This window comes from Lontra canadensis, unplaced genomic scaffold (assembly GCF_010015895.1).
Source record: "Lontra canadensis isolate GAN:19392208 unplaced genomic scaffold, GSC_riverotter_1.0 scaffold21, whole genome shotgun sequence".
Taxonomy (NCBI): Eukaryota; Metazoa; Chordata; class Mammalia; order Carnivora; family Mustelidae; genus Lontra; species Lontra canadensis.
In genome coordinates, this window is record NW_022631015.1 from 10,382,192 (window position 1) to 10,406,199 (window position 24,008).

Consider the following 24,008-nt stretch of genomic DNA (forward strand, 5'->3'; position numbering starts at 1 on the left):
TCCTTCCATCGGAGTGGCCTCTCCACACCAACATGTTTCACAAGCATCTCAAAAACAACAGCCCACGCACAGGACTATCTACCTCTTCCCCACCCAGTTTTATTCCTCCTCACTCCCCCATCTCAGAGCACGGCACCACCACCCAGCTCGGATTCAAGCTCCAAACTCCCTTTTCCCTTCTTTTCTACCAACATCCATCAGCAAGTCCACTTCCAAAATCTATCAAGAGGTCGTCGTCATCTTTCCCCTGGAGGAGACTGCGGTAGCTTCCAGCTGGCCTCCTTGCATGTAGCCTTGCCCTGTTGCAATCCGTCCTTTACGCAGAGTCTAACACACGTGTCGTGTGTCACTCACCACCTGAGATTCCTTCAAAGGCCTCCATGGGACCTGGAACAAACCCCAAATTCCTTCCCCTGCCCTCAAGGTGCTCCCTCATCTGAGCCCTGCTGGCTCCCCCCTCCCCCACTGCTCTCCCCTCAGCCCTTTAAGCTCCAGATAGGCCGCTTGTTGATCTACTCAAGCCAGCGTCGTTCCCTCCACCTAAAACCCTTCTCTCAGCTCTCTGCTTGATCGCCTCCTCCTCCTCCTTCTGGCATCAAGTCAGAGGTGAAGGGATTGGGGAGTGCCCCCCACAGCCGCCCTCCAGGTCATCTCTCTGCTTCCACAACACTCATCACCATCTGTGAATTTGCCTTTTCTCTCTGCACTAGAACGTAAGCTTCCAGAGAGCACGCACCTTGTGTGTCTTGTTCAGTGCTATACAGATATCTCAGTGCCTCATTAAGTTCCTGGCACATACTAAGTGCTGCATATATATTGCTGAGTGAATGAATAAAACAAAGGAATGGACAGCATCCATGAATGAATGTGTGTGCTCTCCATGGGTCCCACAACGTCTTGCCCTTCCATCCACACAGAGAGACCTGCTGCTCATCCACTAACGACCAGCTGGGCCACCCCCTCTCTAAAGGCTGAAACAAAACAGACATTGAAGCCACAGATCTCCAAATACCCAGGGTTATAGTTTTAGCTCCTTCCTGGATAACTTCATACCAATCTCTTCAATCTCTCTTGGATAGGACAGTATCTTCCTTCTTAACTACTCAGCAGAGAAGTGCTGTCTGAACGCTGGCCTTGTTCTCCCTACCTTTATTTCAACTTCTTTGACACGTGTGTCTAAGCCTACACAGCCATCGTGCCTCTGTTTTCTCTCCTGTCCATTTCTAAAGCCCTTCTGTAATTTCATTTTTTTCCTTTCAATTATTGACAGTAGGAGTGGATCTCTACTGGATTCCTAAAACTGAAATTTATATGGTTGCCTAAAAGATAAATGGAAAAATGTTATGCCGCAATCTCTTGCTAACAATCCAGTTTCACCCTTGTCTTGTCTTCCTTATTCCTCCTTCCCAAATTCCTGGGAGATGAAACCATGGAAGACTTCCTCACATGAACCCAGTGGCCTTTTTACTATTCAGAAAGCTGTAAATAGCCATGCCCAGAGATGAAAACTTTATCTCTCCCTCTTTTTGGACTAAAGATATATCTATATAGATACATAGTCAATTAAAAATTGATTCCCTTTTAGACTTCATTAAATTTAAACTTCTCTTTTTAAAGTGGATTTTGAGGAGAAAAGTGCTGCTTGCAGGCACAACATAAATTCCCCACGATCTGTCTAGATCTTTCTCCCAAGCTCCAGGTTCATATATTCAGTCGTCTTAGATAGATCAACTCAGATGTTTGCTAGGCATCCCAGCCTCAACTCCAGTTTCTCCACTTCCATACCTCCTGTCCTCTCCTGATTTTCCTTTTCTCAGCTAAAGTCACCACCATCCCCCCCAGTCATTGCCACCAAAAACCCAGTAGCCAACATTAATTCCTGCTGTTTTCTATCATCATCCATGCTGGTCTGTGAGCAAGTCTTATCTTTCCACTATTGAAATACACTGAGCTTTTACCCATTTTTCTGTCTCCACGTTCGCCACTCCAGAGCAAGCCATTACCGTCTCTATCCAGACACATGCACTGGGCTCCTAACCAGCCTCCTTGCCCCTCTTGAGTGCATAGTATGCTCAACCCACCATGATCTTTCCAAACCATAATCCAGATCATTTAGGAAACAGTGTAAAATCCCACATTTTATGAAATGGTGTAACGGGGGTACAGAATTATTTTACCAAAATTTAGCACTTAAAGGCATAGCTTTGGTGGGCAAGAGTGGTATTTTTTTTGAAGCCTGTTCTCATCCTGATTTTTGACTAAGCATTTCTTGAGCAGACTTGACCGAGGCAAGAGACTGAGAAAAGTCCTTGGAGACAAGTACTGGCAAGGCAGAGCCGGCCAAGAGCACTGTGATTATACTTGTTATCTTACTGGTGCCCTTCCTACAAAAATATTCCAAGACACTTGAGCCTGACCTGTCTTCTGGTTGGCGGCAAACATTTCATTTCCACTGCTTACCTGGAAGGTATCTTGATTGCCTCAGGTAGTACTGTTTAGCTGTTGAGGCCGTTGACAGTTCAGGATCAGATTTTAGGGGAAAAGCAGCAGGTAAGCTCTTGTTTTCCCCTGCGGAGTGGTGGGAGCTGGAGGGGATGGAGTCTGGAAGCCTTGAAAATAATATAAGGCAGCATTACAATGTGAAAACATGTGACGATGACAGCTACTGTGTTCTCACCCACCCCCTGCTCATCTTTTCAAGGGCAAGGTCACCTCACTTAAATAGTTTCCATCAGAGTCCTTTTGCTGACAGGGACACTAAATGACAACTTCTCCCCCAACAGATACTGGGCTGTCCACACAATCCTTCTTAATACTAAACATTATGCAACAGAAAGCTTTATAACTGAGCAGCACACTGCCTGTGTGTAATGTTTCTAGCTTTCCGGCCACTGCTACAGTTGTGGATTTATAACAGGGGAGGACGGCACATTGAAAGGGAAGACAATCATAGCCCCCCTTACCTGTCTATGAAAGCAATGTCTGTCAGTAAGGTTGTCTGGGACTCCCTCGGACCAACCCTGTCTTGGTTGGCCCTTTGATCTTCTGGCTGCCCCAACCTGCTCTGGGGTAGCCCTAGACACAAGGAGGACCCTTTCATTAAAAACAGCCTCAATCATTTCTGGGTCCTTTCCCTCTCCCTCAGCCCACCATAGACCAACAACTGCTGAAATCCTACCCGTTTTCAAAAACTGCTCTTACCAAAAAGACTTTGCTCCTCCTCAAAGTGATCTGCCCATGAGCAGAACTCTGGAGCTCCTTAGAGCTCCTTTATTAGCAGAACCTAATACATGTTCTGTTCTTGTGTTATATATTTCCACTGTTACACATTTGATGGGATGAAGACAGACACATCCTGTTCCTACCTTTGCTTAATACCATCTAGGTGTTTAGTAACTGTCTATCGCGCATGCATACAAGTCTAAGTATAAATATCTTGTTTTTGTTTTGTTTGCTAAAAAAAATGACAGCCTAATAAATGAAAGTTTCACACTTTAGTATTTGATCCGTTGTATTTTTTTTTGAGTAAGCCTATGCAGAGAATAGCAGAGTGCATTCAATTCACCAAGTATTGTACAGGAGAGAGGCAGACATCTAGATAAGTTTTGAATTAGGCCTCATCTGACTTTAGGCTACCTGTTTATCCAACCTGACTCTCAGTATTCTGTTCTACACTATTTTTACTGGAACATGAAGATTACAAATTAAAATTTAGGTAGGTACTTAATATGTGGGAGTATATTAATAATAATCATTCTTATATGTCTAAATTATATAAAGCCATTTGAAGATACTAAAAAATAAAAATGGAAGAAATACAAGTTAAGAATTCATTGTCATACAGTTTTTCTAAAGACTTTCAAGAGAAAAGGAATAAATGTTACAGAAGACATTTACCAATTGTTCCCTTGCCAGAATTAAGTATATGGACTACAAACTTGATTTTAACTATAGATTTTGATTCAAATCTCTTCACCTAACACATGATAAAATTCAGCTGGAATTGAGATTACATAGGTTTAAAAAAAGTTTTCAAGTCATCTACATAGTATATCAATGCAGATGCAAATAATTATTTAAGAAAAAAGCAACTATGTAGCTCTCTATCTTTAACTTGACATCTATAAGTTTTAATCATAAATTAAATCATTTTCTTATTTCTTAATAGTATATAGAAAACTGAATAATTCATAAGATGAAATATGAAGATGAACTGTAATTGGAGTATTTCATGGTGCGAGTTGATAAAGTTCTAAGCACCTTATTCCATAAAACACTGAATCTTCAAAAAATTATGTACAATGTATATCTGTAGGTTCTGAAAAAAGTCAACAGTTTCACAGAACATTCTAGTACATTTAAAAGAATAAGCATCATTAGGCTCTAGTGCTTTAGTGGTTCTGAATCCCCATGCTTTCCAACACTGGCTAACATACCCAATTTCTAATGTGGGGTTTTCTTTCCCCTAAGAGAAATACGTATAGGACAACAAAGCCTTCTGAGCTGAAGATGGCAGTCTTCTGACATCCCTTTGTCTAGCATCTCAAAGGTTGTTATGCATTCATGCCACTCCAGATTCGAAATGCTGAGAGGAGTGACCCTCTGGTATAAAGTGGGAGGGGGATTAAGCATGTTTGTTCTCAAGTTCGTGTACTTTATGGAAGAGTACCTATGGAACTTGAGCATCTGGAAACCTATTGACAAAGAATTATTCAAGTGTAAGTCCTCCTAACAGAACCTTCCATGTACTTCAGAGACATGTGTGTCCCAAAGTAAATGCCATATAGTTATTAGATAAAATTCCCTGCCTCCTGCCAATATTTTTCTCCCTCTTTTGTTCCAAAGAGAAAAAAAAAAGACAATATTTTTCCAAGCTTTTGTTCATAAAATTTAACCCACCCTCACCTCAAAGTTGAAAAGTGCGCTAATGATGACTTAACTTAGAAAAGGGACTGCTGGAGATAACGAAACTTCCAGAAAAAGTTTAAGAAATGATCAAAAGAGTTTAGAATAGCAAACAAATTAGTGAATCTGAGCACCATCAGAGGAAACCGTTACTTTTATAGATTGAGCTTTGCTTTTCTTCAAATAGGCATACAGATTTCAAATGGGAATGATGGCGATCATAATTCAGTAGGGCACACTAACAACTTCACAAGAACTCTTCCCCTCCCTCTGCCCCGCCGGACACACACAACACTCAGCCATTAATACTGAGAATCATTACCGCGAGAAGTCAAGATTCTTACTTTCCCAGAGGTATGCGTAGAGATCTGGGGTATGTGGAAGAAAACAATGGTAAGCTACTTATTGTCTTTTAACATCTTCAGTTATACGTAATGAGTAATATAAGTTGATGCATGATAAAAATATATTTTCCTGGAATGTGAAATCTTACCGAAATGGAGAATCTTTTTTCCTCTTTTCTTTGAATATGTTCATGCTTGGCTTCTTGGAATGGGAGGCTCCGAGATCACAGTCCTCAAATTCTTCCCAGCTATCTCCAGACTTGAACACAGTCTGACCCCAACGCCTCCTAGCACTTTTATGACCCAGTGTGCCATTTGGCTTCTGTGGTGGAAAATCAGACATCATCATCCGTAGCATTTGCTGAGTTCCTTTTATGCGTAAGCTATTCTAGTTGATACCAAAAGTACCCATTCTCAAGGAGGATTCCATAAAGTTAAGAAGATACATATATACAGGTTGAAAAGTACTAACAAAAACAGGTAGCACATGCTAAAAATATGATAGGAGTTCAGAGGGAGGAGAGATCTCTGGATTTGGGCTGGGGTGAGACTTGAATATTTAGGATCAGAATTGACTCCTCACTGATGTATAATTTGGAAAAGTGTCATGTGTGACTGTGTCTCTTTGGTCAAGTGACTTCTCAAAGCCTTGGTGGTTTCTTCCTCCTTAAATGGAGATATGCAGTATTTCTCTAATTAGTGTTTCTGAATTTAATATAAAATATCTTGAAAGTCCTTAGGATATGGCCTAACATATAACAAGAGTTATACTAAGGTTAGGTGGTATGGTTGTTATTACTATTGTTCCAGAGTTTGGAAGAGGAAATATACAGAGTATGACTTTCTAATAGAAAAGTGCCAGGGGCACCTGAGTGGCCCAGTCAGTGAACATTCAGCTTTTAATCTTAGCTCAGGTCTTGATCTCAGGGTTGTGAGTTTGAGCCCCATGTTGGGCTCCATGTTGGGCCATGGAGCCTACTTTAAAAAAAAAAAAAAAAAAAGAAGAAGAAAGAAAAAAGAGAAAAGTGCCAGCTTGTTCCAGGAAGAAAGTGTAGACCTAGCTTATCAAAGCAGATGGTTGGTGCTGGAAGTTGTGGAGGATGGGGTTGCAAAGACAGACTGATGACAGCGTTTGACGGCCTTCAGTATGTCTAATGAGTTGCAGCTCTCCTGTGGGCAGTAAAGAACACTGGATGTCTCTGAGCTAAAAAGTGGTGAGATAAAGGCAGCATTCTAAAAGGCCAAGCTCTTCAAATAGGAAGTCTTTACAGTTATACTGGTATGGTCATGAAAGAATACATTTGCTCTTAACAAGGAATAAAAGGACTGAACTTTGCATCTCCCTGAACAGAGGTCAGAGGAGAGTGTGGCACACACTGCCAGGTTACCCATTCAGTAGCCATTCTTCCCATCTTCCTTTCAATATACCTACTTAAAATACATGAAATCCCAGCCTCCTTCACAGCTCTATGTAGCCATGTGACACAATCTAGCCAATGAGTTGTCAGTTTAATTGTACAGGAGGGACTTCCAGGAGAGCTATTTTTGGACTCCCTTGGCATGCCAGTGGCTTTCACTCTTCCCTCTTCGAAAATCCAGACGCTATCCCAAAGGAGCGGCAGTCATCTTGTGGCCAGAGGAATGAAAGCAGCCTGCTAAGTATGGCAGAACAGGAAGACGGAAGCAGTCTGGTGGTTCCTTCTATAATCTGCACCAGCCCTGGTTTGGCCCACCATCTGACTTCTTGTTACTCAAGAAAAAACCCGTTATTGTTTGAGCCTCAGTGGTCCATTTTCCATCATAAGTCACAGAAGAATGTAATCCTAATGGATGCAGACAGGAAGGGCAGGGATGACTAAAAGTTTTAGCCTGCTTGTTTCAGGATGGTGGCTCTATTGATAAAAATAAGGAATGAGGAAGAAAACCTGCCATGGACCACACAGTGGTTTTATTCAAATTTATCTGGGGCAGTTGGGGGGTACATAAATGGAAAAATCCAAAAGGCAATTGAAAATCAGGGAATTTGGAAGCATATACAACTAAGTTTCAGGCAAGATGTTTAAAGAATAGATATGCTATTGCTTGGAGCCCATGGTGCCTTAGTGATGGCTGATGACAGAAATGGTGTTTGCTGACTTCTATTATACTGTTGTTTTCTTTGCCAGGGAAAATTAACTCTAGACTAAAGAGAATGAAACAATCTAAGATCCCAGATAAGCAGAGCTAATCAAAGGTTATAGTTAGCGGAGCGTGAGCCTCTTATTTCTGTTGAGTTATTCTTTGGGGCGCTGATGCTCTAGGCTGCTGAGCCATGTCAGTAATATCAAGATGTCTGAGAAGACTGGAAAGGGGCAAATATAAATAATGTTTATAAAGTAGAAGGTGGATTTTTGCAAATTACACTTTAATATGTTTGGTATAGGATAAGGGCAAAGATCTAAACTCAGTTATTAAAGGTAAAGTTTTTGAGCACTGAGGGAAAAAATGTGGGTAGATCGTATAGGCCACCATTTTTTCTACAAAGCAAACAATGAATGTATGTGGTCTCTGTGGCCTTCAACAGAGTAGCTGAACTAGTCTTTGATGCTGTCAGTGAAATGAAGTGACAAAAGGACAACAAAGGTGGGTCAGTACTGTTACAGACTCAATGTTTATTTTCCCCCAAAATTTATATGTTGAAATTTGTACACCCCCGCAAAATTTATACCCCAAATCTAATGTGATGGTATTTGGACAAGTGGCCTTTGGGAGGTAACTAGAGATTAGATGAGGTCACGAGGATGAGACCCTCATGATGGGATTAGGGCCCTCCTGAAAGAGATTGCAGAGAGCTTGCTTTTTCTCTCTGCCTTCCCTCTCTGCCCCGTAGGGACAAGGTGAGAAGGCATTTTATACAAACCAGGAAGAAGGCCCTCACTGGGAATCAAATTGGCTAACACTCTGATCTTGGACTTCCCAGCATCTAGAAAATAAATTTCCAGCTTAAAGCCTCCCAGTCTATGGTATTTTGTTATAGCAGCCCAAGCACACAAAGTACATTATTCAGTAGTCTGACCAAGAGTACTCTCAGTGGGTCAGTGTCACTGTACAAGAAGGTCCCAGTGGCCTGCCCAAGGGCTCATTGCCATTCTGTTCATCTTGAAGGTATAGGAGGAAAAAAAGCAAACGAACAACAAAAACAAGTGCATAGTTAGTGACATGCTAGGCAGAATGGTTGAACTGACAAGACAAAATAATTTAGAAATTGGAAGGGTAAAAGTAAGGTCTTGCAATTTTTTGAATCCTAGAGATCACACTTTGTAATTTGCAAAAATCCCCCACACAAGAAAGAAGTAAAGAATATGTGATTTAGCAAAAGCACTTGTAGAAAATAGACTTGGGAATTTTAGTTGACAGATGTTCAATCCCTTCTCTGGAACCTATTAGCTATCTAAAAATTGAGCACTAGGTTACTGGGTCGATAACTTAGTGAATGCATACAAGGCCTTAGCATAGTACATGGCACTTAGCAGATACTCAATAAATATTCATTTCTTTTCTTTTCCTCTCAGTATGAGTCAACATCTGATGTGCCTCCCAAGAGAAAAAAACAAACAAAAACGTAATCTTTGGTGACATGGTTCTGGAATGTTGGAGGTGATTCTCCCATGATTTATACGCCCTGCCTGTGGTTTGCCCCTACTATGGCAGCCTCTTTCTAAATGGGAAGCAGGATGGAGAGGGGACTCAAAGTCTCCTTCCTACACAGGAACCAAGGATTACTCAGTCATTGGTGAATGATGTCATGTGTGGAGTGTGAGGGAACTGGGGATGTTTCTTTTAAAGAAGAGGACAGGTAATATAAGGGCTATTTTTAGAGACCTGAATGGCTGCCTTTTGGGAAGAGTGATAAACTTTTATTAAAAGCTACAGAAGGGACATTGGGTGGCTCAGTCAGTTAAGCGTCTGCCTTTGGCTCAGGTCATGATCTCAGGGTCCTGGGATCGAGCCCCACATCAAGCTCCCTGGAGAGTGGGGTGTCTACTTCTCCCTCTGGCTCTCCCTCATGCTTGCATGTGCTCTCTCTCTCAAATAAATCTTAAAAAACAAAAAAAAAAAAAAGAAAGCTACAGAAAACCAGATGTTAGCTCAGTCTAAGAAAGAACTTCTGAATAGTCAGAAATGTCCCAAAGAGGGGGTGCCTGGGTGGTACAGTTGGTTAAGCATCCAGCTCTTGGTGTCGGCTCAGGTAGTGATCTCAAGGTTGTGAGATCTTGTGAGCCCCTGTGTTGGGCTTCACACTCAGTGCGGAGTCTGCTTGAGAATCTCTCTCCCTCTGCCCCTCCTGCTCATGTGCTCTCTCTCTCTCTAAAATAACTCAATCATATTAAAAAATAACGAAAAGAAATGCCCCTAGATGATGCAGACTCCTAGATTTAGTATGGACAATTAACTCATCTGTTCAACGGGTAAACTGAGAAGCCAACCACGTGCCAGGCACCATTCTGGGTTCAGGGCCTATATTGATAAACAGACGAACATTCCTGAGCTCTTGGAGCCTATATTCTATAGGAAGAGCCAGATAATAAACAGGACACACAAGAACGAGGCAATTAATAGTACAATAGAATAGGATTAGTGCTACAGGGAGCAGGGCCTGCTTATATAAGGACAGCGGGAGGGGATAAGGAATTAGACAGTATTCATTGAGATCTCTCAGTCCTTAAAGTGCCCATGATGCAAATGTATTTGGGAGTATATATCTTGAGGATACAACTCATGTGGCCCCTGACGGAGCTCCCCGAACCGAACAAAAGAAGTAGGAAGAGAAAGTCTTAGACGATGCCTGATACTTAAAAAACTCATTCTGTTCATGTTCATTAGTATTTAAAAACAGTATAACATTACTGTTCAAATCCTTAAGATTTAGGATCATCTCTCTTGAGTCCCAGATTCTATTAAATTCTTTGAGTTCTTTTGCATCTGAGTAACTGTTAAAGAAAGTCTGTAGCCTGGAAACTATTGCATCCAAAGTGTCGTCATGGGCTACTTACGGTCGGCATGGTTCGGACAATACTTGGAAACAGTGTTTGCGGCTGTTTCTGCTGTCCCGGCTGCTTTGGCGCTGGCTGGACACTCGTGTTCTGGGGCGGCTGGATGGACTCCAGTGGCTGGTGGCTGTTCTTCGGTTGGGGCTGTCTGACCGTCTGGTCATTTATGTCTGGCAGGGGCTTCAATTCTAGATCCCCTAAAGATGGCTTTGATTCTAGTGGTTGCCCCTGCTTATTTAAAGATTGTTTCGATTCCAGATGATGTGAGGAAGGGCCTAGTACTTGACCAACTTGAAAATACGAGTGTTTCAATGCCTACAAAAGCATGGAAATAAGAAATGGAAAACAGTTGCACCTAAATTTACCGCACATAAATGACTGACTGACAGCAGGCTTGGCATACAGCACTAGCCTAGATCAGCTTCAAAGACTTAGAAAGCATCCAGTTTTCCCTTTCTGCTACCTTCAAAAAGGTAACCAGGATTTAATGATTTAGGACACAAATTTCATTGAAAAAATAGGTACAACATAGTAGGAAGAATGTAAAACTCATGGGTAATGTCCAGGCAAAGCAACTGTTGTATTTGTATGAAAATAAAATCCAGCTTATAAACACGGGCTAAATTTGATGTGATTAATTCAAACGAAAATGCTAGATACTGAGCATGGTTTTAGAGTCCCTCCAAAGCCATTCGGGAATGAGTTAAGAAAATCTTCTAAGGAGTTCATGTTAAATGATTAACTAGAATATAATATAAAATTCAGGGCCACTCTTAGCCTAAGGATAGCTACATGCCTACCAGCAGTAAGAAAAATTCTAGGAAAGGAGATTACAAGTGGATATGTGTTAAGAGCTTATTATAGTAATGTATCAGCAAAGAGAAGATATTTCTGGGAAGAAAATATAAAAATAATAAAAAACAATCACTGTTTGGGTTTTAACCAGATCAGCCAACCAGCTGCTGCTGCTGCATGGAGGTGGTGGGCTGGAGGGGAGGGCCCCTGACGACTGTCTGGCCGCACAGTCTACAGGAGTGGTTCTCCCGTGGGTGGGAGGTACAACTGGCATCTAGACATGCCCCTAAGGGTGCTGCTGAACATCTTACAATAACAGGATGGTCCTCACAACAAAGAAGGATCTAATCCAAATGTCACAATGGCCAAAGTTGATGAAAATTGGTCTAGGGTATGTCTGAAGCCTTCAGTGCAGCTCAGCTGTGGATACTGATCCCTCTACCCAGTCATCATACGCCTGGATTAAAGGAGGAAAGTTCCCAGTTCTGCAGTTTGTGTTTGTATGCATGGGGGGAGGATAAGGAGGGCACCTTAAGGTAGCCAAGTCCTATTACCCTGCATGTGCTGCACGAAGCCGGTTCCCACTGATGTGTGAGCACAGCTCTGACACACAGTTAACTGCAAGGGAAGTTTTTGGGGGACAGAAGTAGCCTTGTACATGGCTCCTGTATTCTGTAAGTTCACGTCTCCTAACTCAGTCTTCCTGTTTCCACTAAAAAGGAGGGCTATCTATGAAATAGTGGGCAAGAAAGAGGTTAAGGGTGGGAGGTATATTTCAGCAGATGTAGAAAGAACCTTTATTCTGAGATGTCCCCTACCACAACCGATGTATGTGTTAATTACACCGACGTTCCTAAGTGGAGCTCTACAAATACATCAGTACCTGGCGCACAGAAAGCACTCAATTTCCTAATTAAGTCCTATTAATTAGTATGTCAAAACTCCTAAATTAAAAATGTACTATTTTGGAGCTAGAAACTTTAAAAGTGTGATTTGCAATTTCAAGGCTTCATCTGTAACAACTTTTCCTCTTTAAGATATCAGCTACCATCCTTCAAGAAGAGGTGAGTCTTTAAGAAGGAACTTGTTTTTTCCTGTTTATTTGGGGAATATTTGATCATTGCATCAAGAAGAAATTAAAATAGTCTGCAATGCCAACACCAGGGAAAAAGTATTGCTCACATTTTGATGTTTTGCTTTTTTTGTACTTCTTTCTAGTCATGTAATATATATATATTTTTTTAAATAAAATCATGTTGTATGTATAATAGTCTAGCCTACATTTAAACTTAGTATTTGGGCTTGAGAAGTCTCCAAAATGGTTACTTTATTTTAAAAACTCCATTTTTAATGGGAGCAAAGTAGTCTATGTTAAGGATATATATATACCTCCAATGCACAGTTTTTAATTAGCTTTGAACATCTGTGGGCATAAATCATTATCCAACTTTCTGATTGTTTTCAACATTCTTATACTACATTGCAAAACTTTTTCCATTACTTAGAGAAATAGCCTTTAAGCTGTTTTTTGTTGGTTTGTTGTTGTTTTTGCATTTTACCATAATGAACAATGGCTGCACATTTAAAAAAATAGTTTTTGGTAATTTTTATTTCTTTTTCTGATTTTTAAAAAAATGTCTCATGCCCACTTCTTTTTTAGGTAAGAGTTAAAGACTTTTATTATATTTTTATTACAAAAGTTAACAAATATTTAGAAACATTAGAAAATACACTGTCTCATTTGTTGAAAAGAATTCTTGCTGCTTGTCTTCCAACCTTGGGATTTTTATAAGAGAAAAAAATTTAATTTTTATGTGAGCAAATCTGAGTTTTTCCTACAGAGAACAAACCGATGGTTACCAGAGGGGAGGTGGGTGGGAGTATGGGGGAAATGGGCAATGGGGCCTGAGGAGTACACTCACCATGATGAAAAAAAAAAATGTGAGTTTTCCCTTTGTGGTTTCTTCTGTTACTTTTATACTCATCTATTTCTTATCTTGAGATTAAATACTCACGTATACTTTCTTTAGTTCTTAATAGTTTAGTTCATCCTTCTTACTATTTAAACCTTCTGGGATTTACGAAAAGTATGGTAAGAAATAACCTAAATTTACTTTTTTCCTGAGAATTAACTAACTGTGCCAGTGACAGTCCCCCTCCCCCCAGTTTGTGATGCCATGTTTACCTACGCCTGACTTAGTTTAACAGCTTCTGCAAGTCGGGCTCTCTGTCAATTCTTATGCGAGTCCCTTCACTGTTGTAATCCTCTCACTTTACAGATTATTTTAATATCTGATCGGGCAAGCTGTTTGGCCCCTACCACTGTCCTCCATTTACTTATTCTTGTTCAAACCTGTCTTAACTATTCTTTCCTATTTGTTCTTCCACTTCACCTTCAGAAAATATTTCTCAAGTTAAATTTTTAAAAAGCCTCATAAATTTTTGGTACTTTTAATGCTGAACTTACATTTAAATAACAAGAATACAAGGAAGCTCATTATGACTTTTTCAAACCAAGCAAAGACAACCATGGCATTCTGTAGATGTTCGAGGGCTGGTCACAAAGGCGCTGAGGGAGGGCGCCACCTGCTGGCCCCTTGTGGGAGCTGGAGCGTGACCAGTACTCCAGTCCTACGGAGGCTTGATACCATTGCGTAGCGTGAACAAGAACCCACCTCTAAACCATGGGAGAACACAGAAAGTCTCCTATGTTGCACAGTTGAAGAGATGCCCTGTCACTCCAGGTGACAAGTTTCCTCCTAATTAGCTGTCATATGCGTGAATTTTTATCATTAAAGAAATTAATTCCTTTCAGCCTCAACCTCATTTGAACCACAAGACACAGAAAATCATGGGAGTGGCTGTTTTCTCAATTCTCCCAGGGATGTTTATAGGCCTAGACATGAATTCATGACATATTGGATGCCTCACATTTTCAAGCTTATTTACAGGTTGGTAAAACCCTGGTTGAGAACAGACCTGCTTTGTAAACGAAAATATCCCTGGTATTGTAAAATCTCAAAAACAAAGCAAAGAAAAAACCCACTGTACCAGAGGGATTCCTCTTACCTGACTTGCTGTTGGTCGCTTCTTCGGATCCCAATTCAACATTTCAGTCATAAGCTGAATCGCTTCATTACTGGCATTGGGAATAAGAGTTTTTAGGTTTATAGGAACACACTGGGGAAAACGGAAGTTCATAGAGGATGCAAGCTGGTACCCTTCTGGCCAGTCACTCTGTTTAAGGCATATATAAGTGGGTGGGACAGGAGAGCAAAAAGGAAATGGTTTTTAGTGATCAATTTAAAAACACAGGTATAATATAACAATCACTGGTGATTTAGTGTTGATTTATAGAAACAGAATGAAATAGCAGACCTACAACTCAGTGCTATATAAAGTATAGAAAGAATATTAAACTCTTGTCCGTTTTTTAGATCTTAATGATGATACCCAGCCAACTTAGAATAAATAAGGCACAAGTGGTGTATGCAAACCGCTGATCATTCCAAAGACCCTCATTATGTTAGACATTGTATCCACTGTTAGAAACTGCACATAGTTAGGAAATAACAAATTACACGAAGCCTTAATAACTACGTTTACGTGTCTAATTTTAACTACAAGGCACATACTAACATAATTAGGCTGTAATTATACGTACTTATTAAGTACGTATCAGAAAGTAAGGTCTGGCTGAATGCGGTAGTTAATTGAGAAGTACTCAGGTCAAGGAATCAAATACCCAAGGCAGAAGTATGTAAAATGAAACAGGAAAGGTTAAGAGGAAATGGTCCAGGAACCTGGGATTCTAGAATTGATGCCAATGCATATTCGCAGAGTAAATGGGAAAGAGTCTAAGCGAGGATGGCCATGAGGTCATCAACTGCTCATGAACCCGAAGTAAATCTACAGAATTCTAAATAGAGAGAATGTTCCATTAAGTTCTTAAAGGTAAGAACCCTTTTTTCTTCAGTCTTGAAGGATTCTGGCTTCTCATCCCACCCAATTAAAAAAAAAAAGGATAAGAAAAATAACCATTAAAGCATAAGCCTATTTGAAAATGAAAATATCAGATAGCTAGGTAAAAATCATAATCAAAAGTTATAACAACTTAAGGACAAGAGTACTCACTTTTTTGGGAGTCCCTAAAACTTGGCAAATCTTAAAGATTTCATCGACCTCACTTGTCCCTGGGAAAAGTGGTCTTAATGTATATAGTTCAGCCATTATACTCCCAACAGCCCATATATCAATGGGAGAGCTGTACACTGAAGATCTTAATAAAACTTCAGGGGCACGATACCTATGGAAATAGAAAACAAAACAAAACGGGCCATTTTGGTTGGAGTTGGAAAGATGGAGAAATGGTGGGGTTTGGTTATACATTTCAATCAAGGAACCGGTACTAAGTGCCTTCTACGTATTTGGCATTTGCATAGCATGTTGGGGCTCAGTTGGACATAACACATTTTCCCTGACTACAAACAGCTGGTGGAGTTGGAGACAAACATAAATGAAATGTCCAAGTGGCCTAACTTAGGAACTCAAATGAATAAATATGGAAGTAAGTACTGTAAGACAGGGTTGGGGAGGAACTCTGAACAGAAGCAGCAGTATTCTGAATGAGAACTGTAGCACAATTTTATAAAATATATCCGTGATGTATTTATATGAAGGACAGAAAACAAAAGATGAACAAAGACTATCTTTTAAGTACTGGGGTTTTCCTCTTCTTTTTACTCATCAGATTGAAAGTGCTAATTCCTTCAGTGGACTCAGTTCCCCCAACTGACAATATATTTAATGGTGGAAAAGTAGTCTCAATTCTAACTTCTTTTTTTCACATTGAAATGTGTAGATTTAGCAGCCCAAATATTTCACAGTATGTCTTTTTGCTTCTGTTCCGAGTACCTTTCTTTGACAGGTCTATTGAGCTAAAATTTGAATAACACACAACTCATCCATTTAGAAGCGTATGACTCAGGGGCTTTAAATATATTCATATTTAAATAAATATGAATAAATACAACAATATAAAATATATAATATAATAAATATTAATAAATAAAAAATAAATATTTAAATAAATATGAGTGTGTAATCCATTATCACAATCAATTTTGAATATTTTCATTGGCCTCAAAGAAACTTCACACCTCTCCAATATCCCTGGATCCCCAGCACTAGTCTACTTTCTGTCTCTAGAGATTTGCCGTTGTGTGTACTTTATACCAGTGGAACCATATTCTATCCAATCGTTGTGGACTGGCTTCTTTCACTCAACATGTTGTTGTTGTTGTTTTTAAGATTTTATTTATTTATTTGACAGAGAGCGCACAAATAGGCAGAGGGGCAGGCAGAGAGAGAGAGAGGGAAGCAGGTTCCCTGCTGAGCAGAGAGCCTGATGTGGGACTCGATCCCAGGACTCTGGGGTCTGACCTGAGCCGAAGGCCATCCAGGCGCCCCACTTAACGTTTTTTCTAGGTGCATCCACGTTGTACTGTAGCACCTTCGGTACTTCATTCTTTTTACCACCAAATAATATTCCATTATATGGCTATCGCACACTTTAGTTATCCATTCATCAGTGGATGGGCACTTGGGTTGTTTCCAATTTTTGGCTATTATAAGGAATGCTGTTGTGAACATTCATTTATAAGTTTTTGTGTGGGTGGGTGTTTTCCTTTCTCTGAGGTGCGGAGGTATGGAATTTCAGATCCCATGGGAACTATATGCTAAACCACTGAGGAACTATGGACTCTCCTGTGCATTTTACATTCACCCCAGCAGCGTATGATGGATCCAGTTTCTCTGTGTCCTTGCCAATACTTGTTACTATATTTTGATATTTTTAGGAGATAAAATAGTTTTGAAAGTCTTGCCAAGTTTAGATGTTGAAAAAAAGTCTTTTCAATTACATTCCATTTCAGTATAGTGGTTAAATTTACCCAGTTGAGAATAGATACTCAACCAAAAACGGAACTGTGCTTCTTCCCCCCGGAAGCTCCCCAGTATTCCCCATCTCAATCAGTGCTGACACCATCCTTCCAGCTGCTCAGTAAACAAAGCAAAACAAAACAAAAACCCCCTTAGAATCATCGACTCCTTTATCTTATACCGCACATCTATTCATCAGGAAATCATGGCTGCCCTTCTTTAAAAATAGCACCTCCATGGCCACCAGATCCAAGTCACTGTCATTCCCTGCCAGTGTAACAGTCTCCCTGCTTCTTCCCTTGCTCTTCTAAAATCTGTTTTTAACCTAGCAGTGAGAATGATACTTTTAAGTCCTGGCAGACCCCATCGCACCTCTTCTCAGCATTTTCCAGGGGCTCCCCAGTTCACTAAGATTAACAAGCCATCACAGTCCTTACGATGACCTATAAGGACCTGAGATCTTGCCCCATTTCCTTCGGCAGAATTTACACATGGCTTTCCTGTCTCAAGGCCTCTACACTCAGCATTTTCTCTGCCTGAAAGCTCCATGCCTTGGTATCTCCTTCTCAGAGAGACCCTCTGTTTAAAATAGCAGCATGCCCTTTCCCTCCCCTAACCCTCCTACTCCCTGTCCATTTCCATATTTTATTCTTCTCCATAATAATGTATCATCATCTGATATACAGATATTCTTGTTTTTATTGGAATGTAATACACATGCAGAAAAATGCATGTATTGTAAGAGGACAACTTGCTGAATTGTCACAAATAGAATATACCCATTGACCCAGCGCCAAGATCAAGAAACTGGGTGTTATCAGCATCCCAGGAGGCCAATCTCCTGCACTCTGGCAGTCACTAGTCAAGTAACTGCTACCCTGACTTCTAACAGCAGAGATTTGTTTTCTGTTTTTGTACTTTGTAAAAATGGAATCATACCATATGTACTTTTTTTTGTCTACTTGGCCTCTTACTCTCAGCATTATATCTTTGAGACTCGGTCATATTGTTGCATGAAGTGACTTTGGTTCGCTTTGCTGTAAGGCATCCCACTGGATGAATATATTATGCTGCATGTGATGGACATTTGGGTAGTTTGGAGTTTGAGACATGAGCACATGTCTTTTGATGAACATGTGAATGTCTTTCTGTAACTCATGATATTTTTAGCTTATTTGGGTTTTTTTTTTGTTTTATTTTGTTTTAATATTTTATTTATTTATTTGACAGACAGAGAGAGAGAGAGAGCACAACCAGGGGAGCAGCAGGCAAAGGGAGAGGGAGAAGTAGGCTCCCCACTGAGCAGGGAGCCCGATGTAGGGGTCGGTCCCAGGACCCTGGGATCATGACCTGAGCCAAAGGCAGACGCTTAATGACTGAGCCACCCAGGTGCCCTAACTTGCTTATTTATATATGGGATGTCATGTAAGCAGCATGAGATCGACGGTTTTTCTGTTTCGTTCACTTCTGTGTTCCGCATGCCTGAAATAGTGCCTAGCACATAGTAGGTGTTCCACAAGTGTTTGTTGAATGAATGAATGAATGAAATCTCTTTTCCTTCAGAATAGTTGTGACCCAGTCCTTCTCTCTCCACAGAATGCAAAATTCAGTTCAATATTTTGTTTTAAATACTCAAAATGGAACCTCCAGAAAGCTATGTTAATGACACACTGTAGTAAAGCTTTAACATAGACTTACTTCTGCCTCTACAGAGTTGCATAAAGGTACTCACCATCTGGTAGATACATAATCAGTATATGGTGGCTGTGATCTTAATTCTCTTGCAAGTCCAAAATCAGCAATTTTCACAAGTTCTGGACCCATACAAAGCAAGTTTTCTGGTTTCATATCCCTATGAAAAAAACCTTGGTAACGTAGAGAGGAAAAACAGTAATTGAGCATTATGTCTAAACATAATTGACTTCTCAACAAAATATAACTGAGCCTCTCTGTTGTAATTAGGGAGGTGAACTTGGGAAGAAAAATCCATATTAATTATCTAAAAACTGATGGAGGTGGGGACCCTGCTTTCAAAATTTGATAAGGAAGTTCACACTGTATATGAGGCCGTTTAAAATACCCACTTAACACATATTTCTGTTTGTGAATCCAGTAAGTTCAAGCACTTGGGCTACATACTGCCACATTCCAATTATCTCCAGTAATTTGCACACTTGAAAAAGGTATTATGGTCACTATTGTGTAGTAAATGAGGAGGGAGAAGCCCAGAGAGAAGGAACCTAATTAAAGCCTGAGCAAAGCTACATAATCAGGCTTATGTCACTTATTTGAAAAGTCCATTAAACAAAAATAGAACTCCACACATTTTATCCAGTTCCTTCATTTACAATTACTTTATATAATAGCTCAGTTCTCCCCTGGCAGCTGCCTTATTGAAAAATCCAATTATTTACCAATTCAGTATGTAAAATAAGTGGTTACTGAAGCTGAGAGGCAGGGCAATGAAACTGAGGCAGAAAAGGCAGCAAGAACAACATGAAAGCCCTCTTGTACATTTCTTTCTTTTTTTTTTTTTAAAGATTTTATTTATGTATTTGACAGAGATCACAAGTAGGCAGAGCAGCAGGCAGAGAGAGGGAGGAAAGCAGGCTCCCCGCTGAGCAGAGAGCCCGATGCGGGGCTCAATCCCAGGACCCTGAGATTATGACCTGAGCCAAAGGCAGACGCTTAACCCACTGAACCACCCAGATGCCCCTCTTCATACGTTTCTAAGGGGGATCTAAAGCTTGCTGGCTGTAGACAGATGGCCTGTCTTCCAATGACCTTGCAAGGTGAGAGAATCCAGAAGGGTCCTGGTCATCAGTTGTAGTCATCGTCGTGAGGGGGTTTTCATGTAGCTGTAGCCTAAAGTTTTTAAGTCATATTTTAAGCCCGAGCTTTTTGATTCCTGCTAAGCCTATGTGGGCTCTATGTATGTGACATCTACAACAGTTTTGTACTCAATTTATCTGGGACTTCTTACTCAAACTAGTTGTTGAGATCCATTTCACGAACTTTCAAGGGAAATACACTGCACTTTCGTAACATGAAGACCAGAACAGGAGCACACATGGAGGTGAGTAAAGCAACATAAAATCATACAGAATGACACCAATTGTGTATCTGTACAGTTGACATTTCCCCCATTCTCACAAATATATCAGTAACTTGGTCCTTATTCTAACTAAAATAATAGTCTTGTTTTTAGTTAGCTACTATTTTAAAAATATTTACTCAAAGTATTACATCTGAGATCTTCTCCACTACAGCAAGAATAATGTAGCATTCGTAACAATTGTTCTTGGGATCTGGTATCCCCAATCACTGCGTCATCGGGTTGTATAACCAACCATACGTTATGCATATTATTTACTTGTAGCAGCAGTTTTTAACCCCCAAACTAACTTCTTCCTTCAACCACTTTCATTCTGAAGTTGCTGGTAGTTCATATATGTATATCCAAGGAATGGAAACCAGTTTTACTACTAACCTGAAAAATACCAATTATCACAAGGCTGTTTCCAAAATCAAATAATTCATAATGCTTTTGATTTTTCCATACCACACTTGTTTCTACTGGCATAAATTAACTCAGGCAAATATCATGAGTTACCATGCTGGCCAGTGTTTGAAAATAGGCTGAATATCAAAAATTCATTATGAACAATTAAAATAGAATATATCTTTGTTTCCATGTAATTAATAAATGACTTTAATCAATGGATTGTAGTGTATCATCATAGGCTTTAGACTTTTTATTTTTAACATCTTCCTTTTTTCTTTTTTAAAACTTAAATTCAATTAGCCAACATATAGTAGTACATCATTAGTTTCAGATGTAGAATTCCATAATTCATCGGTTGCTTATAATATCCAGTGCTCATCACATCTCGTGCCCTTCTTAATTAGGGTTTAGACTTTTAAAGGACAAAAAAGTGGGGTTCAGGAATATTCTGACAATGGTTATATGGAACAAATGATAGAGTTTTTAGAAAATAAATTACTTCCTGTAATAGTTAAAGGGAAAAGGAGAAAATACAAAATATGGGATGAAACATGAAAAGACGCTAACGATGGGGATTTTCAAATGCCTCTGTTCATAATATAGCGGTAGTCTGGCACAAACTCTTCCCCTTTAATATCTAAACATCTAGGGATTCTAAACAAATGTTTGCCAAATATTTTCATAATAATCATGTTAACTTTTTGGATGAATTATTTTGGCTTGATAGATACAAAAAAAACTATAAATGAAGATCACATAAATAGAATTTCATAGAAACAAGAACAAGCACTTTAATTTCACTCAAAGAACAGAAACTAAATGTAAATACTAAGAAAACTATAAAATACCATAGCACTGATGCTTTAAACTGTTTAAATGTTGATAAGTGTTCATGTGATCAAAGCATTCCAGTCTTTTCCAAAAGAAGGGCATTTTGTTTGTTTTGTTTTCATTTCCATGGTAAAATTGGGGAATGAGGTTGTGGGATGGATGTATGATAACTGAGAGCAAAGGCTGATGATCAAAATGTTAACAAATTCTGCTGTAGAGGAAGATAGTTAAAGAGTACAGAAATTCTGTGTTATATGGAATTATAGAAATTCTAGGTTTTTTAAAATAAAATTGTCAGTGTGTGCAGCCCCATACTCCAAATCTGTAGTTACTCAGTATAACACTATTTAACAGATTATATATGATTTCTGTGCATGACCTTGACAGTAATCTAAAGAGGCAGGGAAAGGAAATTTAAACTTACCATGTTTATGGATAAATGCCAGCCCCTGCAATATTTGATACATAATATTTCTGATGACTGACTCAGGGAACAGCTTGTTTCTGTAAAGACAGGAACAAATAAACAGTCATGTAATTCTGTTAACCAACCAACCAAAACAAGAAGGCAGATGTCCCTTTTCCCTTGGAACCCCTGTTGGTTTCATGATCATGGTTAAGGGTGTGATTTATAGCTTTATAGTTGTTAAGGTTATACATTTAAAACATGACAATTAGAATTTTTATCTGTTTTGATGTTTGATAAAAACTCAAATCCAATAATGGATGTGTTGCACAGATACTCAGCTAAATTTTAAACTGTCCTGAGAGGAGTAAAGTAAATTGGAAAACTGATATCCGTCAGATACGCCAAGTGTGCAAATATATAAAATGTAGGCTTTAAGAGTTTTAGGGGCCTAACTGCTTCAGTTCTATATTGTCTACTGGTACTGTCCAGTGGAAATATAGTAAGAGCCACAAATGAGAACCACTTACGTATTTAAATTTTCTCTAGGAGCCACATTAAAAAAACAAATGAAATGTGAAATTAATTTTTAACAATATATTTTATTTAATATATACCAGATATTATTTCAACATGTGATCAATATAAAAATTAATGAATTTCCTTTTTTTGTACCAAGTTTTCAAAGTCTGATGTGTATTTTAATTTTACATTTAAAACACATCTCAATCCAGACTAGCCACATTTTTAAGAGTTCAAGAGTCCCACGTGACTAGTAGCTACTGTACTGGACAGAGGGGCTTTATATGGAATTTATATGAAGTTTAAAGTAAGAGCCTAATAGGGACTAAATTAAGACAAACATTAATTGCTAACATGCCACAAATTAATGTGATGGACACATTAATTTTTTGACCCTGAATTAATTCTTTGACCCTGAAACCATGCTATTTTGGAAGTAATCATTTTAAACTTTGAAAGCTCATCATAATTTCAACATTTTTAGTATCTTTATTACAGCATGATTGATTAGATTAGGGTGTTTATTCAAAATGTTCTCAACATGTAGAAAATGGCTTATTTCTGAATATCGTTAACTATATTATATGCTTATGTAATATTTTAAAATATCCCACTAAATGGGCTAAGAACACACAACAGACAAGAAAGATAAATTCTGGGCTTATATCAAAATTGAAAATAATATTGATCACATATTATTGAAATATTTTTAAAACTCATTTTCATAAAAAATAAATTTTAAAAGAAACTAAATATTTTTATGCTTGCCAACAATTTAAATTTATAAAAAGAATGCAGTAAATTACAGTTATAGCATTGAAGAAAATATTTATATATATTGGCCTTCAGGTAAAATACATAAAAAAGTTTACTTAGGGGCGCCTGGATGGCTCAGTGGGTTAAGCCTCTGCCTTCCCTTGAGGTCATAATCTCAGAGTCCTGGGATCAAGCCCTGAATTGGGCTCTCTGCTTCCTCTTCTCTCTCTGCCTGCCTACTTGTGATCTCTCTCTCTATGAAATAAATAAAATCTTTTTAAAAAAAGTTTACTTGAATAAAAAAGACTTTTAAATTAATCTTCAACCTTAAAATAATGTTCGGGAAGTTAAGCTACCAAAAACAAGGTGTAAAAATACCACTTAACCTCAGATAGCTCTTTACCATGTGCCATTGTTAATTGTTAACAATTGTTAAATTTATACCTTTGACATTAAATAATATTCAAACAATATCATTTTTAGTTCCACTTAATTTAGAAATCTGGAATTGAATCATGAAGTTCCAAAGTTGATTCTTTTTAATGTTCATTTACTATTGCATTAACCACTTCCAATAACAGATACAGATATAGATATCTATATCTATATCTATATCTATATATCTATATCTATATATCTTTAGGAAAACACACACACACACACACACACACATATATAAGTAATCTCTACATCCAGTGTAGGGCTCTAACTCACAACCCTGAGATCAAGCTCTACTGACTGAGCTAGCCAGGTGCCCCTTATATAGTTTTTAAATCAGATGAAAGTATAACATTTCAAATATTTATATTTACTTAATTTCTTTTTCATCAACACATATATCTTAATATATCACGCATAGGTTTATCACTCCATACATTTTATTTATTTATTTTATGTTTTTAAAGATTTTATTTATTTTTTTGACAGAGAGAGACAGAGAACAAGCAGGGGGAGCAGCAGGGAGAGGGAGAAGC

At 38.8% G+C, this 24,008-nt stretch overlaps 1 protein-coding gene across 3 annotated transcripts in view; it reads right to left on the reverse strand.

Annotated features, from left to right (window-relative positions):
- MAK (male germ cell associated kinase) overlaps nucleotides 1-24,008 on the reverse strand; it is a 51,440-nt gene that overhangs the window by 13,158 nt on the left and 14,274 nt on the right. For all 3 annotated transcript variants that reach the window (XR_004383153.1, XM_032861560.1, XM_032861559.1), the window contains exons 4-10: nucleotides 21,775-21,854; nucleotides 18,747-18,879; nucleotides 15,209-15,380; nucleotides 14,144-14,311; nucleotides 10,283-10,594; nucleotides 5,399-5,571; nucleotides 2,461-2,609 (exon numbers count right to left, since the gene is read on the reverse strand). Coding sequence is in view for 2 of the 3 variants with exons in the window: in XM_032861560.1 (XP_032717451.1) it covers nucleotides 2,461-2,609; nucleotides 5,399-5,571; nucleotides 10,283-10,594; nucleotides 14,144-14,311; nucleotides 15,209-15,380; nucleotides 18,747-18,879; nucleotides 21,775-21,854 (1,187 nt within the window). In the remaining variant the exon portion in view is untranslated. The remainder of the gene's footprint in view (nucleotides 1-2,460; nucleotides 2,610-5,398; nucleotides 5,572-10,282; nucleotides 10,595-14,143; nucleotides 14,312-15,208; nucleotides 15,381-18,746; nucleotides 18,880-21,774; nucleotides 21,855-24,008) is intronic.